At 34.8% G+C, this 23934-nt stretch overlaps 1 protein-coding gene across 1 annotated transcript in view; it reads right to left on the minus strand.

Annotated features, from left to right (window-relative positions):
- LOC129216380 (neurexin-1-like) overlaps positions 1-23934 on the minus strand; it is a 220926-nt gene that overhangs the window by 18647 nt on the left and 178345 nt on the right. The window contains exons 14-19 of the mRNA XM_054850595.1: positions 22727-22940; positions 19823-19942; positions 18210-18388; positions 10605-10776; positions 5979-6247; positions 1586-1697 (exon numbers count right to left, since the gene is read on the minus strand). Coding sequence (XP_054706570.1) covers positions 1586-1697; positions 5979-6247; positions 10605-10776; positions 18210-18388; positions 19823-19942; positions 22727-22940 — 1066 coding nt within the window. The remainder of the gene's footprint in view (positions 1-1585; positions 1698-5978; positions 6248-10604; positions 10777-18209; positions 18389-19822; positions 19943-22726; positions 22941-23934) is intronic.

Below are 23934 nucleotides of genomic sequence, written 5' to 3' on the forward strand. Positions count from 1 at the left end.
ATTTATGAATATGGTCGAATTTCGATCACTGGGCGAAGTCTAGTATAACTAAAAGCACATTAAACTTGCCTCAGTTAATTATGCATTTTTTCAAAGTGCACATACTTACCTTTCAAGCGACAATACTTTTGCTGTGGCAACTGAAAGGTGCAATCTGTTTTTCGACCTTAAAAATGCTAAAAAACGTCAAAAATGCCACTTTTTTGTGACCTTCATTGACCTTGCGGCAATAACTTGCCAAAAATTTAGCATTCATTTTATAAAGTTTGAACCTTCTATCATTCATACATAAAAAGAATTTGGAGCCAAATTGTTCTCGGCAATGATTGTGACTCAGAGCAAATTTCATGTCTTATAAATCCGCTCAATTTTTGCTGCCGTGCGTTGACTTTTAAGGGCCTATAAAAAGTGGACAACTCAACTTCAGAACAAAAAATTCTGAATTTGGACTTTTAACAAGATAAGTAATAACTGGTAGTTTTTTTTTTTGGAGAAAATCTGAGATGGCATGAATCACAAGCGTGACACTCTCAGATTCTTGCTCTTAAGCGACAATAGTAACATTCAAATTATTAGAGAAAATCGGGACTGAGTAATTTTGATAGCAACAAACGATTGATAACCTCAACAACGATCACATTAAGCAGATACTAGTGTGTATGTGTGTAATAATTTTGGAAATTCATACCACTGTGCATAAAATTATCTTAAATGGTGTTCACATTTAAATAAACAACTCTAATTTTCTCTGTTTTAGATATTGAATATCTGTGTCAAATGTGGCTCTGAGATTCAAAGAAAAGAACTAAAAAAAGCGCAAAATTTTAAAACTTGGGAAAAACGATGTAAAACATGAAGAGAAAATAAATCTTCTCATCATAAAGATTGCTTCAGAAAGACTACACAGAATTCTTCATTTGTTTTGAATGTAATCACAGAATTCATCTGTGTGCTACGTATCGTTACTATAATTATTGACACTTGATGTCAGGGAGTGTTTATTCATTACAACTATGTTTACAGTAATGTATCATTTATGAAAAATTTATAAAACACAGTTATGTGAAATTTATATTTGAAATTTTCTCTTTAAATTTTTCAGCTCGATTCAGGTAATTTATAAGCTAAGCAGCGTTGTTGAGACTTATTTTCTCAAGTTAACGCTGTTTAGCAATTTTCATTTTTTGTTTCAAAGATTTGTTTTGTGCGTTTTGTGAAATTCCAGAACTGTTAAATTAACGCTTTCTAATGCTGCGCAAAAATCGAAGAAACAATCGAGGGTCTCACTTTTCTTCTTGAGATTCCTTTAGTATCGACCGTATGATTAAAGCAAAAATTGCAACTGACGAACTTAATATCCGGAATTTCATATTGTGTGTTTAACATCTATTAATATAAATGTTGCTTTACTCTCTGTGTTCGATGGGATGAAATGATGAAAATGCATTTTATTCAAAGACATTATGAAGAACTGCTCAAATATTTCTAAATTGCTGTTTTTGTTTTGCTTCCGTTTGCATAAGTGGTATTACAACAATGTTACATCATGTTTGAAAAATCATGCTGGTAGAAAACGTTGTCTCACCTGTGGTTGATTCCACTTCTCCACAATCGTCTTCGTCATCCCAGCAACCAGACCCTCCACCTCCAGAATAGACCAAATCATCTCCTTCGTAGTTCGGTGAAGCACCAGCGTGCTGTAATTCGGGAGGAAAAACATAAATTACATATCAAATGCGCTTAATTGGCCGCAGTCACCAACCCATTCGAACCTCCGTCTATCTGAACTGCCGTTTAAACTCTTTAGCAGCCAATCAGAAAGCTTCAATCCACTGTTCGGGTATCTGACGTGGATTCGAATCAGCTAGTGATGTGGAAAATCTCTATAAAATCCTAAAGTATACCTGTGCGCAAGAGGGCGCTTTTCGATATGTAAATTTCCCACCTGTCAGTTCAATTTAGTTAGCTGTCTTTCTGTTAATGGATCGTGGATTCGTGGCATTCGATAGCTCGATTTTTGTTGATGTTGGTCGTCTCGTGGCAGTTCGCATTGCAAGGGCAATTTGGAAGCCCTTTCGTATGAAGAATCCAAATAAAGTTAATTTATGTTTTTAGATAGTTGCCTTAGCATTTTCTTTAAGTGACTAAAGTCACTATAGATTCGGGTTCGCCACCGATCATTTCAGTCTTTACCACGATGCTATTCATAACGCAAGCATTTTAAGCTCCAAGCATATATCAAGATATAAGGCTCTGAGAAGCAAAGGGATGTAAGTGCTAAAATTAAAAATTTCTTGATAACTCGCAAATCGTAGGAGAACTGTACCTCTACTTGGGGCAAGAGATGGTACTAATGTTAATCGTTGCTATTGAGGAGGAATTGGAGAAACTTTTCAATGAAGAGCTACTTAAAAGCACATTTTACTCAAAACTTTAACGCGTCCATTTACTGCTCGTTTCTTCTCATTGCCTCATATATAATTTTCGATTAACGATATTCGAACACGTCCATATCTTTTCCCCAACATTTGGGAACTGCTTCTGAAAGGGGCCATTATTGATGCTTTGGTATTTGATTTTTATTTTAAAGTGAGTTTCAATACTAGATAATAAATTAGAGATATACAGGTCAATATATATGATTTAATTAAAGAAAATTCGGAATATTAGAACAGTTGCAATTCGGCTCCGATAAATCTATACTAATATTATAAAGAGAGTGAGAATGGATTTTTGTATGTTTATATGTTCTAGGTAATCTCCGGAACCATTGCAACTATTTGAAAAATTCTTTCACTACATGGAAGGGGCATTCATACTGAGTGGCAAAGGCTATAAATCAGGAATATATGTATTCAAAATAATTTTTAAACCATTAACATGTCTTCGCTACCAGTTTATGTTTCGTTTAGTTTAATTCTTATAAACGTAAAAACACGAACCGATTGTACCGCGTTTGCAGTAGCAGAATGGATGAAGTTAGTCTTCGAGCTGAATGCTGAGGGAAGGAAACAAGATTGTCCTGCATTTTGAAACACAGAATGGATGGAGGCTCTTATTGAAGTAAATGCTGAGGGATGGAAACAAGTGAGCGAAAAAAAATTTCACGATGTAAGCATAAGAACCCCGCCAAAAGCTTTACATGTATTTGAAGCTGCAGAGGATAAGGCGTTTTCCGAAGAAAACGAATAAAAAAGGTTTAAATTCATCCCGGGATTGAAAAAGACCCATCTCTTAGTAGAATATACAAAATTCATCCTACTAGCCAATCGGAATTTTGTCACTTAAGAATTCATTTAGAACAGTTTCATGGTACAACATATATTCAAAGTCTTTTGACAGTTAAAGGTCTTGCCAACCTATCAAGCAGCATGTGTAGAACTCAGTCTTATAGAGGACGGCAAACCTTAGAAACTATCCTTATTTGATACATTAAAATTTTTCTGACTCCGCCCCTTAACGTTAAAATAGTTTACAGCTATTTTAACGTTAAGGAGCATAGACGTTAAACTAGTTTACAACTATTTTAACGTCCATGCGAACTTTTAGATCCTATTGCTCAAATATTAAAAAAAAATCTCTGTGACGATATATTACAAGGAGAGCGTTAGCAGAAAAACTGAGATTGTCGTTCAATGTCAAACGATATAAACTAAAGTTTATTTTTTTAAAAAAAAAGGCAAAATTTGTCAATGAAGCGAAAATTTAATAGTGGACTTTGTTTGCAACCGCCGCTGAGAACCAACGAAAACAATTCTATAAAAACAAAATTAGTCCATGAAAACCAGAAACGCAAATTAATGTTTTTCGGCATACCCAGTGGAACTGGGAAAATTTAATAAATTCAACACTAGCCAAAAATCGATCAACAGGCAGACTTGCTTTTGCGATGGCTTTTTACGGAACTGTCGGGACTTGACTTAGTGGTCCAACTATTCCACATTAAAACTACTTTGAATATCTCTTCCAGAAAGACTCCGTATGTTCCGCAAGAAAAACCTGGCAATGAGAACTTCTTCAAGAGAGTGTCTCATAATGTACGACGAATTTTCAATGAGACACCGTTTGGTTATAGAAGGCGTAGATAGAACCCTAAATGAATAAGAAGGTTCAGACAAAATTATGAGAGGTGTCACCTTCGTATTTGACGGTGACTTGAATCAAACTTTTCCTGTGATGCCCTACAGGAACGCGTGCAGATACAGTGCTGGTAAAAAAAATTGCATCACCCTCGCATTTTCACAACAATGGGATTATGTGAGAAGTTTTGGTCGACCGATTAGCGATGAATTTATGTGAAATTCTGCAAAACTTATGAAATAAACATTTAACAGCAGGAATCCGATAATTGTTTACGTAGATCGGGCCTGTTTCTGGGCCAAGGAAAACTGCTGACCCCATGCTCATTTTTCCATTTCTGAATCTGCGTGTGAGTTTAGAAAAAAAATTACTTAAACCCATGTTAATTTAAGTCCATGTTAAATTAAGCAATTTCTCTACCAAAATGCCAATGTACACCCGAGCGTTTACTGTTCCTTGCACAAAGTGAAGCCCACCAACTCCTTGATCAGAAATACATTCCCAAATCCTCTGGAGCACGGGATGTTTGACTGCGTGTTGAATGCAGTCGGGATAATATTCCTCTCCTTTGCGGCGCGGGTGATGCAATTTTTTTACCACCACTGTATACTTTAATTCTGATTAAAATCGTCTACTTTTAGCAGTCCCTTTACAACCTCTATATCTTAAGAGTTCGTTTAAGAGATAGTGGTAAGTAATATAGATGACTTAAAATTTTCGCGTTGAATGAGATCGGCAAAATTAGAAGTTTAAAAGTCCTCAACTACGCAATCAGACATATAAGGAGGATTAAAAATAATGCTAAATTCATAATTATAAATGTCCAAATGGTGAAATCACATAGAAAAGAAAAACGAACGAATATTAAAGAAGCGAATGCAATCGGATTCCGAAATGTGTGAAAACTCGGGATTGACGCGTAAAGCATAGAAAATGACCAAGATGTGTATTTTAATCCAATCTGTAGAATTCCATAAATATGCATGTTCTTGAACTCAAAATCCATATCCAATTGTCCATTTCCATGATTTTTGAGCAATTTTTGCCGAAAATCATGATTTTCCATGACCATTTTCGATCATAGCCAAAATGCATGGCTTTCCATGACTTTCCAGGTGCATGGACACCCTGCCTTTAGTAGTATTGAAAACTTACGCTACCAATTCCCTACAGCCATTGATGAGCCTTGGTAAGTTGTAGGAAACAAAATATCATAGGATTACATTGAATGGTGGGCTTACCTTACTATTTGTGTAATACATTTTTTCATATAATGTATTTATATAAGTATTATACACATATACTTACCAAAGTTTATATGTATAATTCTTATATAAGTACACGCATTGTCTTTTACTTTATTTCTTTATATTAGCGTACAAAAAATACAAATACCAGTTTTCTACTAAAAACTTTTTATTTTAACCTGAGCACTTATGTATTTTGAATAAAGAAATGTGCAATAAAAATGTGATTAATATATTGGTACTTAATGTAACTATCATATTGAATCAATTTTATTCATCAGTTATTTAAATTTAAAGTAAGTAATGTAAATTCTAGGAAAAGGTTGTCAAATGGCCACTACGGACTAATGCATGTGACCACTACTGAAAATTTCAGATTTTGGAGTGGCCACTAATGGATTAAATTTGAAGTTTGGGAAAAAATTGAAATACTGGCATTTTGGGAAAATGGGACGATTAAAGGATGAGTTGGGCTATAATACGCTCATTGAGTTTTAAAATTAGAATTAATATTGTAGACCCACAGTTTAAAAAAGACACAAAATATGCTTAACTGTAGCCACTACTAGTGCATTTACCTTACTCGCTATAATTTTCGAGTTATTTAAAGAACTCACATTCTTCAAACAACAATGTCGTCGGTTATCTCACCTGTTGCATTTGTTGGTGATGAGAATGCTGCTGGGGCACAGATCTCTGCTGCAAGGACAGAGGCAAGGACATGAGCAGCTCAACATCGCCACTGACCGATATTCGCGGGTCATCTTCTGCTGCCATGTCCAATATCCTATCTCCGTTGACCACCAAGCCTGAAATGATTCCTTGGAACGGTCTTTCGATGCTCCCAGTCCCTCGCAAAGGATTCCTCTTGCCTCCCACCTGCACTGTCGAATGACTGTTGAAGACTGTCAATTGTCGACCTGAAAGAGTTTCTTTATGTCATCCAAGAATTTTTCAGGGGTGCCAACAAGGAGGGGAAGGTGGATTACGGCGCAGATTGCTATTGAAATTTTTAGTGTGGGGGGTTATTTTACAGGGTTTTTGGTCTCATTTGGAGAGAGGGGGGTCAGTAGCAGCATTTGATGGGATGCGTCATTACCCTTGGGAGAGGGGCCGGATGAGCACCCTTGAGTTTTTAGTACCTTATAGCATCTAGGCAATTCCATCGTAAGAGACTATTAATGGCAGAAGGGAAAATGAGCTTGTTGCTTTAAAAAAGCTTTAAATATTCATTGAAATGATGGGTATACATTACATATGATGGGAGGATTGATTTAAAGGTAGTTATTTTCTTAAAATATTTAATATCCTTAATTATAAAAAAGTATCCTAAATTACCAAAGGTCGCTGTAACAAATTAACACAAATTACCATTGTTTCGAAGTACCTTTAAGTTTATGCTTATTTCGTACAAAATAAATAATACATCTTTGTGAAAGCAATATATTTAATTCAAAAGGAGTGTAAAAGTAATTCTGTAACAAAATTTGTTTTGTGCCATACCGTAAATATAACGTAAAAGCAATTTGCATGCACTAACATTTAATCCATTACAAACAAACATCGAATCAGCAACCTCATTTGAAATATATAATTGCTTGAGTTCGTCTCTATGGTGAAATAAAACGGACATGTAGCTTTGTTCTTTTTGCAGCAACGCTAAACCTGCGACACATGGATGCGGCCCTCCAAGTTTCGATACAGACGACAAAAAGTAACAATAGTTTGGAATTGCCCGTTTGCATGTTAAAATTTAATATGCAAATACTTTATAGCAACTTTTACCAGCTATGAATTTTTAAAGTTATAATTTTCACCGTAGTAACGTATAGGATTTTCCTTTAGTTTAAAAACTGGAGCCTTGAAATAGACTGCAAGTTCTGGCACCCGACTACCAGTGTCAGGTTCTTCCAATAGCTTTGACCTCTTCCTCACTCTCTAGTTAATCTTCTACTATTTTGTAGTGATCTTCCCAAAAATCATCCTCTACACAGAAAAATTGATCTTATAAAATGGGTGCAAAAAAAATGACTTTTTTTGGCAACTCCATAAGTAAACTTAATTACCTAGCGAGAAAATTGGAGCAAAGTTTATGATAATTTTCAATTAAAATGCAAAACCATCAACATCAAAAAAAAAAAAAAACAAAAAAAAAAAATATCGAAACCAAAACATCGATGGTCCAAAAACATCGAAAGTAAAACATCGAAGTTTCCAAAATAACGACATCGATGTAGGGTTTCCAATCCTGAAATCCCGATCACGAATCCCGCATTATGTTTAGCGGGATTTGCTCTCAATCCCGCGAGATTCCCAATCCCGCAATTTTTTTTTCCATTCAAGCGTTTTCCAGCTTTTACCGCTCAAAACGACTGTCTGAAGTTAGGATCTTCTTACTCGTCTGCAAAAAAGAAATCTGCAAGAAGTGTAAGAAAAACTGTCTCATGATAAGAATTGCTATTCTCATTCGAGATTTCAATTTTCATACTTTCAGCTCTTGAGAAAAAGCGCGAAACTTATTAGTATTTTCGAAAACCAATACTAAAATTTAAAAACTAGTAAATTACGCTTTAGAAAAAAATAGAGAAAGTGTATTACATATTCCCAAACCCGCTGGAGTAGCCTAAATGCAATGTTGGAGCCATTCTGTAAGTTTTAGTAATGCACTCAAAACCTTTAAATTACCAAAAGTGCACTACAAGGAAAAAAAAAAAAAACAATGAACAATCCGACATTATTTGGATCGACTTTAAAAAGGGCGACAGAAACTTGCATGAAACACAGGATGACTTGCATGAAGGGGCAGTTAAATTAAGCTGCTCAAGTTTTTTTTATTGTATCTTTAAAGTGAGAGGTACAGTTAGTGAAGTTATCCAAACACTTTGACTGAGACTGGGACTTGGTGAATTCAAGCTTCATTCACCCCTTGCTGCAATGAATCAAATTCACTGATATACAGTGACCAATGTTAATGAAGCAACAACGGGGTAATATCAATGCAAGTTAAATTGGATACAGCAAAACACATATCCAACAGATATCGTTTTTGTCCGAAATTTGCAGTTCTTGAGGAAAAACCCAGCAAAAGAAAATAAAAATCTATTTCAAAAGGTGATGAAGTCAATGCGGATCTTTTTCTAAATGTCTTCAATTATTTACTTTTAGTAAAACCAATTGCAGTGGAGCCACAGTACTTGTTTTCATCAAGCGTGCTTTCATCATTATTTTTAGAGCAAAAATCCTTTACCATCCCATACGAGCGGCACTTTTTTGCTTACCAAAAGAAAATTGCTAACTAGGATCTGACATTGTAGTGTATTACAATTGCTGTGCAGAATTCAAGAAGAGTATTAATTCAAGTCACTAAAGCAGCCCTTCCTAAAAAGCAGAATTTTTTTATTTAACCCAAAAAATAATTTTTTAGAAGAATAAAGTCAATCCCGCGGGATCCCGGGATCCCGCAGGATTGGCTCCTTACAATCCCGAAATCCCGCGGGACTTAATTCGGCGCGGGATTGGAAACCCTACATCGATGTCGCACTCCTACCTCCAGGTGTAAATAAAAGACATCAAAGTGTGCAAAAGGCAAAAAGTAGTTGGTAAAATATTTTCCATATCAGAATTGACATACTGACTTTATTAATTTATTTGTTGACAATCTATTATTTAAGTTAATTAATGTGTTTATAATATTATTTATTAGTTTTAACAAGTAAAAAAAATATCATTCAGTTTTCAGAGAAAAAAATAGTGGCGATTATTTCAAAAAAAAAAAAAAAGCTACAAGTCAAATCGTTACTCCTAGCGACTGGTGGCTAGAGTTTTGCCCGGTTTTGCCGTTTACAATTGTTCGTAATCTCAGTGAATCCTCTGAATTCCAAATTAAATTCTTCTTAATGTTCCTCATAAACATCTAATTCATGAAGGAAGTGAAAGGTTACGATCCAGAGTCTGATTATCAGGCGCCAAATGAACGCACCAAATACTTTTTGATTTATTTCCAAAAACACATCATCTATTTCATTTACATTAAATAGAATAACCCCATTTGCATCTGTTTTATTTCAGTTAAAAAAAAAAAAAAGAAAAGTAAAATCAATTCATCAATCTCATATCTTCGTCAAAGTTAATTTTTATTGCTAACACGTTTTCTATTTCTTGAAACAAAACAAAATGTATTCAGATCTCGGTAATGTTCTCAAATTTTTAATGTATTGTTTTTTGATTTTTTTTCGGATAAAATTGTCTGGATTTCTTCCACAGACTCAAAAGCTTAATTTTTTTTTGAAATGTTGAAGATGATGAGTAAGACCAGAGATAGTACAGTATGTTATGTATAAAGCAATGCTCTTCTCTCTCTCTCTCTCTGCATGCATTGCTCTACAAAACTAACAAAACCAGGCATAGGCGGATCGTTCGGGGGAGGGGGGGGGCAACTGCACTTCACCTCTAAAAGTAAAGGGGCAATAGCCTCTTCACTTTTCAAAATCAAATATTTTCGATCGATTGTAAAATGATTTTTTTTGCAGGTTGCATTGATTTATTTCACTAAAGTAAAAATTAAATTTTCTAAATTTCAAATAGACAGGCTTTTTCGAGTCGTTCTTTCATAGAAATTGAAATGGAACTTCAAATAATTGTTCCAGGATACTCTACGTTGGTCATCCATTCCGATTTTTGGGGTGTTTTGCCAAATTGTGTGGAGGTCTTTCAATCAATCATCATTTTAAAAACCATTTGTGGCAGAAAAAAAAAAAAAAAAATTGAATTCTGAAATTTTGAATCCAAATTATGTTTTTCGCAATCACGAACTGAGACAGGACCCTACTCATTGGAATTATTGTTTCTAGAAACAGCTCCTGTCCCCCCCCCCCAAGCCTGCCTCTCCTCCTACGTGTGCATAGTTGTGTGTGCGCGTAGACCTGTGTGTATGCACGTAGGCGTGTGTGAGTGTAGTGTGTGAAGTCGTGTGTGTATATGTGTGTGTGTGAACGTGCGTGTGTGTAGGACATGGACGCCTCCGACCAGGAGATCGGATAGCTCAAAACCGGAGCAGCCGCGCCGCGCCGCCAGCAGAGGACGGTGGACGGTGGTGCTGGTGTCCCTGGTCCAAGTTGAAAAAGGCACGGACACCAAAAACGGTCAAATGAGAACAATAAGCAATCGTGATTGCTCAAAAAAAAAAAAAAAAAAAAAAAAGAAAATTGTAACCCACAGCCTTTTTGACCCCCACTTTTTGGGGCACCAGTTGTCTATGAAACCAGGAGTTGCACTTACCAGGTGGCTGCTTGACTCGGACGTTGTGGTCGTCTACCTGGATCGTGGAGTTAGGTCCGGACCGCGTGAAGCGAACTACGTGGTACTGTCCGTCATTAACATGGACGCTGTGCTCACCAATGGGATGATCTTCTGTGCCCATGTTGTACACCATAAATACATTACCATCCACCTACACACAATTAAATATAATTAAAAAATCTGATGTGGATGATACATTACCTTCTTGCGTTTATTAGTGTCTGGTGGGGGAAAGTGGTCAATGGGGTAAAGTGGTCATACATCAAATAAATGACTGTAACTTGGAAATAAATGCTCGAATAAGTATAAATTTTTATTTCAGAGCAGGGAAGTTAGAAACTACATTTTGAATACAAAATTTTACAACTGCCAATATTATATTTAGTAAAAAAAATTATTTTGTGTGCATATGAAAAACTTAAAAAATCTAAACAGCTCTTCTAACTTCTCAGGGAAATTTTGTTTAAGTGAATTTCGAACAAACTGACGGCCCGGGAGGCTTCCTACATATCTCAAGAGCACTTACTCTTTAGCAGCTATCTGTATTTATTTTACATAATATTTTAGAGCAATGCAAGTAAGATGGGGTAAAGTGGTCATATAATTAGACTTAACGTAAATTGTTGCTCTACTGTCACTCAATCTTAACGTACAAGGCAAATATTAATTTAATTATTCATTTCACTAAACATGTATTGTTTTTACAGTAAATGGTATAAAATAAAGTTTAATTTATAAACATATACGTGTGATACTACTATATCTGTACGTAAACACGTATAATAGTATATAGATGCACATGTCCGAATAAATACGTTGCTTTACGTAAATACGTATATGAGCGCGCCGACACGTGTATATACTTGTATATACGTATAATATATATTTGTATACAGAAGTATATACGGGTATGGAGAAGCATAAATGTAACTACATGCATACATAAGTATGTATGTGGGTATACATGTCGGCCCGAGTATATACTCGTATATGCGTGTGTATACGAGTATGAACTTGTAAACACGAGTGTAAATACATGCTTTTACCTGCATATAAACGATTATACACCGGTTTTTAAAGTTTCAAGTATACTAAAAAAATGCATTTACATACTTGTACCAATAAATACCTACATGGGTGTCTACAAGAATATTTCTATATAGGTATATATTTGTCTATACACGTATATACTCGCTTATCTTTACAATTATTTTCTTTGCGCGTCTGTCTGTGCGTCTCTAAACCTATTTTCTCCGCAACGGCAATGTCTTCCATGTCAATGCTAGGGCTCGACCGATGGCATTTTTTGGCCGATGGGCCGATGCCGATTGTTGGCCGATTGTTCAAAGATGGCCGATGGCCGATGGCCGATTGTTTTCCTCCAAATGGCCGATTGCCGATGGCCGATGGCAAAAAAAAAATCTAACAGAAATAAATTGATAAGATGGTCAGAGATTTAAAGGATCATTGATTCATTTCACTTTACTTTCTTTCTACGAATAAGGATTTGTAATCACAAAAAAAAGAAGAAGAAAAAATCAGATTTCGACCTAAATTTTTATTTTACGATCACCCAATTTAAACTTCAAAAGTTTTTTCGGCATGCATATATACCTAAGAACATATAGATGACCGAAATATCTATTTTGAACGCCTCCTTAGTTAATTATCGCAAATTCTCTTGTGATGGCTTCATGCGCGTAAACTTGCGTCACTCAAAAACGTTATGAAATAGTAAGTTGAAAACTCATACGTACGTAGTATCATCTAAAAGTTCGAGGACAAGTTGTTTAAAACCTTACCCTGAATAGTTCACATTACCGAAGTACATCTATCTACAAAATACTCACCTTGAACGACTATGCACTTCTACCAACGTTGACGTGACAAACAAATAACATAACGTTTCGTCGGACTTAGCTCCGTGTGACTTTTACCTGTTCCCAGCAAAAAAAAAAAAAAAAAGTTGCATGGACGCCGCTTCTTCCATCAGGAGAAGATAAAGCTGCATCACAGAAGGTAGCGAAAAATGGCTTCCAGGAGTGTTTCCAAGAGTTATATGAAAACTGGCAGAAGTACATAGTCTCTCAAGGTGCCCATTTGAAGATGGATGTGCTTAGGTAATGTGAACTATTTTGGGTAAGGTTTTATACAGCTTGTCCCCCGAACTTTTGGATCGTACTACGTACAATCTGTATAGGGTGTAGTTGTGCTTCTCCTTTTTTGACTGCTGTATGATGGAAGAGAAAAAACAACATCAAAAATAAATAAATAAATAAATTAATTAATATAATAAAACAAAATAAAAATAAGGGAAGAAAAACAAAGAGACTGTTTAATAACCAATTGGCTTTTTTTTAAAAATTGAACGTATAACTAAGATTTCAGTAATATTGTAATAATGTAAGGATTTAGGTACACTAAACATCGTTAAAAACATTAAATTATGTTGTTTAATCATTTTAAAAAAAATTAAGAATAAAACTATGAAACCGTCAACAAATTACGCAATTAAAGTGGAAAGATTGCACGTAGACATTTTTAGTCATCAAATTAAACAAAAAAGGGAACAGATAAATTATAATATTAAATCATAATAAGAATATTTTTATACTTATTTAAAATTTATGAAAGGAAAAATTTGCATTTTTCATAAAAGCTATAACCGTGACATAAATTTTGCGAAAAAAAAAAGAAATAGCCATGAAAAGAGCGAGGTTCTTAAAACGCAGCCACAATAAACAAACTCAATATTTACATCAAGTTAATAACTGAACACATATACTACTTGATCTGATGTTTTCACACGTAATATTGAACAATTTGATTGTTTAATCTTTTATGAAGCACTACAAACAAGTTCAAATTAAATTTTGAAATTTAACAATAATTTTCTGAAATTTAAAAAATTGCATAATAGAAAATCCTTGAAACTTTTCTATAACATATTATTAAAAATATGATGAAAACGAAAGTAACTTATTCATTTATTTTATATATTTATATAAAAAAATAGTTACTTACAACAGAAAAAAAAATCGATCGCTATTAATGATGCAAAAAAGATGGCGCATTAAGAAATATAGGTGAAACAAGTATAAGAAATACGCAAAATGATATTTCTTGACCAAAATAAATAATAGCTAAATATTTAAGAAGTGCTTGAAACGACGAGGGTGGGTTAGGGGAAGTCACCCTCTGATTTTGGAGTGACTCACAACATTAAACTTCGGCCTCATTTTTTTAGTACAGAACCGCTGCCACCAACGCCTCGGAAGAGTTTCTGAATCTACTTCAGCACTTTCGAAGAAAAAATTCAAAAGTCCCTTTGGCTTCCGAATTATGTTTCCATTCAAAACGTCTTTAATCAATTTCTGACAACAATAGAAAAAGCTTGAAAAAAAGATCTCCAATTTTATGAATGGTGTTAGTTTTAAACAACTCAGAAGTACAACTAGAGTTTAATTTCAGAAATTGTTCGATTTGGAGGAGGGGCACGCAAGTGTTCTCGGAAATACAAAAAATAATCGTAAAAAATAAAGTTCAAAATAATAATAAACATTGAGCAGAAAAACCCTGTTAAAACTTGCATCCGAGTATGTTTTGACGTGCAGTGGCGGATTTAAAATATAGCAAATGTTGCGATTGCGCGAGAGGCCCCATAACCATAAGGGAACCGTAGGAGTTACAAAAATGCTTATGATAAATGTTTTACAACTTCTGTGCTAGAGAAATAGGGCCCCAAAATGTATTTCGACGGGCCTCAAACGTGTAGCTCCGCCGAAGCAATACAGAAAAGACTGCATTACTGTGATTCATATTACAAATATCGAAAAAATTAAAAATTACCGTCGTTTCAAGTGGAATCTAACAAAATGAAACAAAACCGGTTTCGCCATCTCATATTTGTTTCCATGGTCTCCAATTCGGCAATATATCGCCGAATGATTGTCAGTCTGAGACGCTATATTAGTTTTGCATTGAAATAAGTAATTGGTAGCCACAAAAAATGAGTAAATAGGCTTTTTAGAACCCCCGATCGAAAACAAAAAGTGAAGTGCACAACTGGAACGTACGCACACCCCACATGCGAAAATTTAGCCTTCTACAGTTTACCATTTTTGAGTTATGAATTATGAGAGATACATACGTACATCCAGCCGCAAGAAACAACGCAACAATTAACTTATTTGGTACCTGAATGCTGTATAAAAAACTCTTTCAGGGGTGACTAAAATAGAAATTCATACTGAAATTTAAGTAAACAATTTTATATGAAAACAATAACTCCCTTTACTTTGTATTAAAAAGTAAAACAACAAAGGTCCTTTTTTTTTTCAAAAACATCGGCCAATTCCATCGGCTTTTCGATGTTTTTTAAGGCCGATGGGCCGATGTTTCCTGCAAGTTAGCATCGGCCGCCGATGCCGATGCCGATGGCTAAATTGTTGAACCATCGGCGCCGATGCATCGGTCGAGTCCTAGTCAATGCTAGAACCATTGGATGCAGGACGTCCAGATTAAGCCATTCCGCTCTGTTTCACCCCTCTAAACCTTAAGGAGGCGGATATCCGGGTGAAAAAACTTTAAATTAACAATTGTCAAACGCAGTCTGTTTCGAGTCACCGCAGGGGACGAACGTGGTTGCGAGCGAAGTGAGCAGGGGCAGAGCTCCCTACTCTATAGCATTAATTTCTGAGCGCTTCTGTCTGTGGCTGTAACCCAATTTCCTCCGGACTAGCAACGTCTTCCAGGTCAATACTGGTTCTGTTGAATGGGTAGGAGATTCAGGGGAAGTCATTTCGCCCTGACTCACTCCTCTTATACTTAAGTAATCGGAGATAAGGGTCCGGTTATTAAATCATCAAAAACATTAAAGGCATCAATTGTCACCCGCCGCTGGTGGGGAACGGGGTTGTCGAGCAGAGCGAGCAAGAGCTGGAGCCTCCTGAAATGCGTAACAAGTAAATACTTGGACACATACCTATATACTCGAGTATACACGTGCATAAAAGCATCTGAAAAATCCATGAATATATAATCGTGAATACATACACTAGTTGACACCTAGATACAAGCATTTGATGACGCGCATATACTGGTGTATGCACCTAATTTACGTATATACAACTATATGTACTTATATACCTCCATACTGGTGTATACAAGTACATATACGCATTAGACATATAAACGTATATTCATGCATACTCGTGTATACCCGTATATGTACGTGTGTACACTTATATGTACGTGTATACTCGTATATATTCGTGTACATACGTATATTCTCGAGAGATATTCATTTATGCACATGATGTTCGTCTATACAGGTATATATACGTCTATACGCGTAAATACTCGTTAATACTCTACCAAACACATTTCCACAATACACATATATACTCGTGAAGACTCGTGTACGCACGTATATGCTCGGGTATGCACGTATCTACTCGACTAGACATGTACATAACTCGCGTCTGATGCATAGATGCATATACTCATGTATATACTTGTGTACTCATGTGTGCACGTATATACTCGTGTATACATGCATATTATCGTGTTTATAAGTGTAATCATTATAAATAACCAAAATATATAAATAATATGGTTATTCATACTGGTTTTGCATCTTTTTTAAGTATGACCACTTTACCCCATGCTACAGTGGCGGATCTAGCCGATCATTTTGGGAGGGGCCATCCAAAAATTTTGAACAAACTCTCGAGAAACATGATTAAAATTAATGATACTAAAGGAAGAGTGAGGGTGTTTGGAATCCCCCCTTCCTTAATATGTTACCTTAGACGCTCTAAAAATCTAATTTTAAGCTATTTTTGCACATATTAGAGAAAGCGATGGAGGATTTGTGAGCACTCCCTCCGAAAAATTTCGAAATTAAAGCCATAAATACGCAAATTTAAGCTCTCGTTGGTCTCGTGAGCAATAGGTGACTCTGAGGACAACAGCATTTAGAGAACGTCCAAGTGTCTAAAGTTGGAATCTAGATATAATGTAAACGAAGGAGTAAAATTTTGGAAATAATAGTTTTTTTTCTAGGAGAGAGATAATTTCTCTCCCAATTAAGGCCTTAATTTTCTTTTAATGTAAAAAACATGTGTTAAATTTTGTTATTTTCTCATATTTTCGGTTTTTTTTCTTAAAAAAAAATCCCATCACAAGGCTTTGGGAGGGGCCATGGCCCCCATGGCCCCCCTCTAGATCCGCCTCTGCCATGCTATGACCACTTTCCCCCACCCCATGGGGTAAAGTGGTCATAAATACATAGGGAAAAGAAAGTGGTATAAAACTACTTAAATAAATATTTTTCTTTCTAAATTCATTGTACCGTGTTCTTCATTAACGTAATGTTAAAATAACAACAAAAAAAGTTTAAATGTTTAAAAAATTTCTTTTATTTGTTATCTACTTAAGTTAAAAAACCTTGATTTTATGACCACTTTACCCCACCAGACCCTACATTTCATATATACATGTATTTTAATAACTAAAAAATGTTTGCCTTTGAAATCTGAAACCTTTCGCCAGTATAAAATTTCTTTCTGAAATACGTACGATGAAGTAATAAAATGGTATTGGGATAGTGTGTGGGCAAAACGGTCCACAATTCAAGAGATGGATCGAAAGTTGTTGCAAATAAAATTCAAAGGGACGACAAAGACTTATGTCTGACATTTGAGAAGGGAGATAAAATTCTGATTTCTGAACTAAAGCCGCTAAATGTAGGAGTCTTACACTGAACAAATGGTCAAGCATCATGTGTAAATTTTAATCAGAGTTTGAGTATGTAACATTGAAAAATGACTTTTTGTAATTGTGATTACGGAACACAATTTAGATAACAATTTAACTGATTGTGATTTCAATTACATTCATATTAACTGATTTTGATTATGATTACAGGAATTTTAAATATTAAGATTATGATTACGCAAAAAGGTAATCAATTACGGTCGATTACGATTAGGTAATCGCGATTATTCCAAACGGATCATTTTCTTACTTTTCCAAATAATGGGTTAAAAATGTCACTTTTCACTGTTTGTATTATATATGTGGTGCGGGGGGGGGGGGAGGGGAGATTTGACATTTGACACCAACCCATTTAACGACAAATTTGGACGAGTAAAACAATATCTGCTTTGGGTGGACATCACGTTATTTCCTTGTATATTTGAAACATAATTCATTTCTTTTAGGATTAAAAAGTGACTTCCGTAGAAATTTGAAAACGGATTTTTTTTTTTTTGAATTTAAAAACTTTAACTTCGTGCAAGGAAAAAAAAAGAAAAAGTGGGAAGTATGCTTGGTCATTACTAACCAAGTAGCGTGAAATATTCACTTGACTGCCAGGAAAGATTGAGTAATGCCTTGAACGTAATCTAAAATTGATTCATGGTTAACCAAAATGGATGGATTTAAATTAAAATGAGAATTTCTTTCGTAGAAGGAAGCAATAATATCCTTACTTCATAGAACGAAGTAATAAAGCTAAGTAACCACTCTTCCACAAGTTTCTTTTCAAAAATAGATTTTAGAACTGTATTAAATGCTTACGATCTCGAGTTCCATGTAGTCGTTGGATGTTCCGCTGTCAATGCGAACCAGGACGCCATTATCGGCCATCGTGATGAATCCCAACGCCACCAAATCGGACTTGGTGTCCGGCATCTTGTCCGGGGGAAAGGTGAAGGTGATCAATCCTGTGCCTGGACCGAACTCGTAAGATATACTCTCTGCACGAAAGAAACGATCTTTTCACATTGAATTATTTACTTTGATACACAATTATTAAAATTTAATATATAGCTTTGACTCTCTTCGTAATAGTACTCGTATATGTTCGGAAATCCCAAAGTTGGTTAGGTGTTGAGAATTACTATTTCGTTCACTACTCAAAAGATAAACGACAGTACGCATTGCTGTGAGAAATTATCGTGAATGTTTTCATAATGAATTAAAAAATACTGCAGACAAAATTGATACATAATCAGCAATAAAGTTGAGCTTTGGTGTTTTTCAAGCGCGTTTTAAACTACACTTAAAAAAAAAAAAAAAAAAAAAAAAAAAAAAAAAAAAAAAAAAAAACCTGTGCAAGGCTTGTTTTTTTTTTTTTTTTTTGATTCTTTAAAAAACATCAGGTGTTTAAAAAAATATTATCCTTAGATCTCTTCTAACAAGTACTGTTAGTTAGCAGCTTCTGCTCGTTTTTGTTCTTGCTTAATAATTGATTTTCGACGTGTTTCGCTTTGAATGGAAGCTGCAGCACTGATGATTGTATTCACCAGCTGATTCAAACCTCAGTCAGACTCCGTTTGAAGCCCTTGTCAACCAATCAGAAGGTTCGATGGCGGTTCAGGTGTTTCACGGAAGTTTCGAATCATATCGGTTGGTAAATAAGACCAGTAGTTGCTTGAGTTCAAGAGATATTGAGAAAATGCTACAATGCGGCGAAATAAGTGGATCCTATATTGAAAATAGTTTAGAATTTATTTTAAGAGTTTCTTTTTTTCTTTGAAGAACAAGTCCAAAATATGAAGAATTTTTAGATTTCGGAAACAATAGAAATATTACCTTTTTAAAATTAGAGTCTAATAAATTATTCATCACAGCAATCTAAGCGCGTTATGTTCTTTCATTCAGTTAATTAACCAATACATTAAATCTTTAAAAGCTGCTAAATGTGCGCAGACTATTTCAGCTTAATTGTTCAAGGATGGTTGATCATGATTCTTAAATTAATTACTTGACTTGATGATTAAAAGCGTTCATAAAAGTTCTAGTGGTTATAAATAGAAAAACATGGAGTTAATTTACAAGAATAATTGCGTGTAGAAAGACTAGTCCATTCATTGCCTCTTATTGGGTCTATCTTGGAGTCTATTTCAAACGTCAGGTGCTATGTTCTGTAATCGTTCCAGCAGTTTTCCTACTCAATTATCTTATTTAGTCTTATTTAGAATTCAGAAGTCTCATTTAGAATCCAGTCAAAGAGAGTCCACTCTGAAAATATACCTCCTTTATGAATCGACGAATTTTTTCACTGTTGGATTCTGTTGAAATGACTTGCTGTTGACCATTGAAAAATCTATCACTTCCTATGCTGTTACTTACCAGCCCAATCCAAAATGAAGCTGAAAGTGAAGCAGATTTTCCCAAAAGAAGCTTACCATCGGCACAAATTGGTCCCGAAAAGGAGGTCATATCACAATCACAGGCGTAGCTATTCCACATCTGAACGCAGACCCCGTGGTTAGCACAAGCTGTGTGGCTACATTTTGTTATTGGACCTAGAATATAAAGCGTAGAATGCGTGTGAGTTTCTTATTTTTGAAATTGCTGTAAGAAATTAAGTACACATTTAATAATTGAGTATGTATAATATACACTATATGACCAAAAGTGTTGGGACACTTTTAAAAATACACATTTTTAAGTATTTCTCGAGAAAAAATGACCAATTGTTTGGTAACTTTAGTAGCATAAAAGGTATGTTTTAGCTGTCATTTTCCATTGAAAGATATATCACCCATGCAATTAGACCAGCAACAAATTGAGAAAAACAAAAATGTTTTTGATCATGGTTCATCGTAAATAGCTGAGAATAAGCTGTAAATTTCAGAAATTAGTAACCTTACTAAGTACTATTATTTTACGAACTTTCGAGAAAATATCACTGATATTCATGTATATAATCACTTCTTTAAGAACTAGGAATTTTATTTGAAGGTTTTTGCTCATAAAGCGTAAAGTTTTCCATCAAAGCTTACCAAACCTTCAGAAAACTTGATAACAAACAAGAGAAGTATAATATTAAAATTTGAAATTAAAATATGGAAAATTTGATAAAATATGGACATTTAAAGAATTAACTTTTGTCTGCACATGCGCGAAAAATAGCAGTTTATAACTTTCATTATCCAAACCTGAATTAGATCCTCCAACTCATAATAAAACTTCAGTTCAATATCTTAAAAATTCAGAAAGTTATCACCTATATAATGAGCCGAATTTGAATAGATCTTGGAGAGGCGACGACTCGTTAGGGATCGATCGCAAGTTTGCAGCATTTGCTTGCAATCGCTCGTGTGATTCATGATAAGAACCGATTTTTTGCGAATGATCCCTCATGATTCATAGTCTGCCCAAGAGCTAATCAAATTCAGTTTATTAGAACGATGATAACATTTTGAATCTTTAAGATATTGAACTGAAATTTTATTATGCGTTGGAGAACCTAGTTGGGGTTTAGGTTATGAAAGTTATAAATTGCTATCTCTCGCGCATGCGCAGAGAAAAATTAATTGCTTTAAACGTTCATATTTCATCAAATTTTCAACATTTTAATTTCAAATTTTAATATTATACTTCTCTTGTTTGTTGTCAAGTTTTCTGAAGGTTTGGTAAGCTTTGATGGAAAACTTTACGCGTTATGAGCAAAAACCGTCAAATAAAATTCCTAGTTCTTAAAGAAATGAATATATCTTCATGAATATCAGTGATATTTTCTAGAAAGTACGTAAAATTATCGTACATAGTAAGGTTCCTAATTTCTGAAATTTACAGCTTATTCTCAGTTATTTACGATAAACGATGATAATAAAACATTTTTGTTTTCCTCAACTTCTTGCTGGTCCCCTAAATGCATGGGTGATATAACTTTCCATGGAAAATGACAGTTAAAACACACCTTTTATTTGTCAAAAGTTACAAAGCAATTAATCTTCTATTTCTTGAGGAATCTTTTAAAATGTGAATTTTTGAAAGTGTCCCAATACTTTTGGACATATATTGTAGATAAGAACGCCCAAAAATGTTACATTCAAATATAGTTTAGACTTTGAATCTCTCGCAATCGAATACCACATTACAGATAGTCAAAAAAAAAAAAAAAAAAGAGGGGGGGGGGGGTGTATCGAACCAATTATTCTTTAAACAGAGTTCATTATAATAACACCTGACATTCCTAAAGCTAACAACCCAATGTTGATGAAACTAATAAGATTTTTACGCTCTACGATTGTGAACATTTATGTTGAATGGTGAAATATTTTACTTTTCCTTCACGAAGCGTTTTTCAATGCGATGAAACCTTGAAATGTTATGATAACAATGATTGATTTAACATCAAATAATGTTGTAGACATATACATATAAACCTATATAGTATATCTTATTGAGGTAAGGTTAAATCAGAAGGTAACGCGATGCTGGAATTTATTCTCAACGTTCCAACATGGAATAGAACGTAAAGAACTACAGGAAGGTTTGGATTACAAGAAACAAAGTAGTTATTCTGTACTAAGCTAGAGATTCCACAGAGATTCTGTGTGCACTCACAATGTCAGATCTCATGCAAAAACTTTCACGCAACAATGTTGTTGTGGATTTTTTTTTTTTTTTTTTTCATTTTCAGTCAAGATCACCAAAATTCTAACATTACATTAAATATTTATCAAAGTTCCTTCAATGCGCTGGCCAGTATCTCGGCAAATGGAATAGCGAGGGACGTGGGTGACAGAACTGCACAAGCGATTCTGACCAGACTAAAATACTCTTCCCAGCATCCTTAAATTTATTTACAAAAGTTTCCTTACTACGTGAGACGAAATTGCCGACGTTCTAGCAAAGAGGAGTGCTAATGATCTTTCGAAAAGTAATACCTTGTTATCCTTTCTTCAGCATTGCCCAAAAATAAAGGTTTTAAATCTCCAGACTTGGAGGACTCCTCCGGCACATAAATGGCATAGCATAGACCGCCCTGGTAGTGTTCTTGCCTTTGGTAAAGACAGGATTCTGCAAACTACCATTTCCAGGCTTCTCATTGACCACTTGAAATGTCTTAGATATAAACTTGGTTTCTCTCAAGGTATAATCTACTTGTACTAAATGTAACATCGAGTAGGCCTCACCAAATAATGCTTTAGCTTGCCTGGGTTTAGAAGATCTTTTGAATTTCCTCTTGTTTCTGTTGATTTTCTGAGGACTTCTGAGCTTATGGCCCTGGTTAAGCCAAGAGTTAGTCTAGGTGGGATTGAAAACAACACCAACAACCCTCATTAGAGATTGCTCACCTGCACAACCTCTAGAAACTAGTGTTGAAGGAATTAGAGCGTCACGGACCAAATCTCCCGTCTCTCCGTTCAAATCCAAAGAGGCTAGGCATCCTTGGAAACCCTGCCTAGAATGCAATAACCTGGGCAAGGAGGAATACATGGAGCGACGCACGCCTCCCACGTAGAGCAGACCCTGGAGATCCAGATGCGTATTTGGACCTTGACTTGTGACCTATGGGGAACAAAAAAGCGAAAATATTTTTTCAAACATACAAATACAGAAACAACTTTATTCAATGATTAAGACTTTTTTTCAGATTTTTGTGAATATGTAATGTTATTTATTTTTTTTTTAAGTCGTAAACATTTTGAGTTTGAAACTTAATTTTTTTGGGGGGATAAGTATTCTCCTTTTTTGTTTTGAATTCCATATTTTCCCAAAATGCATGATCGATGCAATCTAATAAATGGGCAGCCAGCATGAGAGTCAATTATTAAATGTTAATTGTTGTCGGTTAAGAAGAATTTTGTAAAGGCCTTGAGAAATTCTGCAGTACTAAGCGCAATGTAAACGGGATGAAAATAAGAAGCAGGCAATGGGTTTAACTTGCATTGGAACTTACGAGAGCTGAGCTCAGGTATTTTCTGTCAGTTTTATATAAACTACAAACGGTACCCGCATTACCGCTCGGGGTAGGAAATTATAGTAATTTTGTTTTTCAAGATCTCTATATATACGGTAGATCTGAAAAATTTCCTCTCATGACTACCAGTGATTACCCTCTTTTGCGTCAAAAAAGGTATTTCTTGCGAGAAAAGGCAAAAGAAAACAAAAGCATGGTTTCAAGTAAAGTGTGGTTCAATATTGTTGGCGGTCGGAGGAAGTGTCAAAAGAATCGAATTCTATGGAATTGTAAAAGGCAGTAAGCACGATAAGCAAATGAAGACTTCCACAGTGTGCACCTCATCTGGTAGTAAAGAGCCAATTTTCAATTAAAATTTATCTCTTATTGTAAACCAAAAGCTCCGCTTTACAGAAGAAAACTTGTATTTCCAGCGTATGGATTACAGAGACCGATTTTTCTTTTGTTTTCAACTGGTTTTTATATTTTGAAACTTATGTGAAAAATAAACTTAAAATTGGAAGAAAAAAAAAGAACAAAATTGAATTTCCAAAAAAAAAAGTCTCTAGGTTAATATACCTATGCTACAAATTAATTTTTTGT

Source organism: Uloborus diversus, chromosome 2 (assembly GCF_026930045.1).
Source record: "Uloborus diversus isolate 005 chromosome 2, Udiv.v.3.1, whole genome shotgun sequence".
In the NCBI taxonomy this organism is placed as follows: Eukaryota; Metazoa; Arthropoda; class Arachnida; order Araneae; family Uloboridae; genus Uloborus; species Uloborus diversus.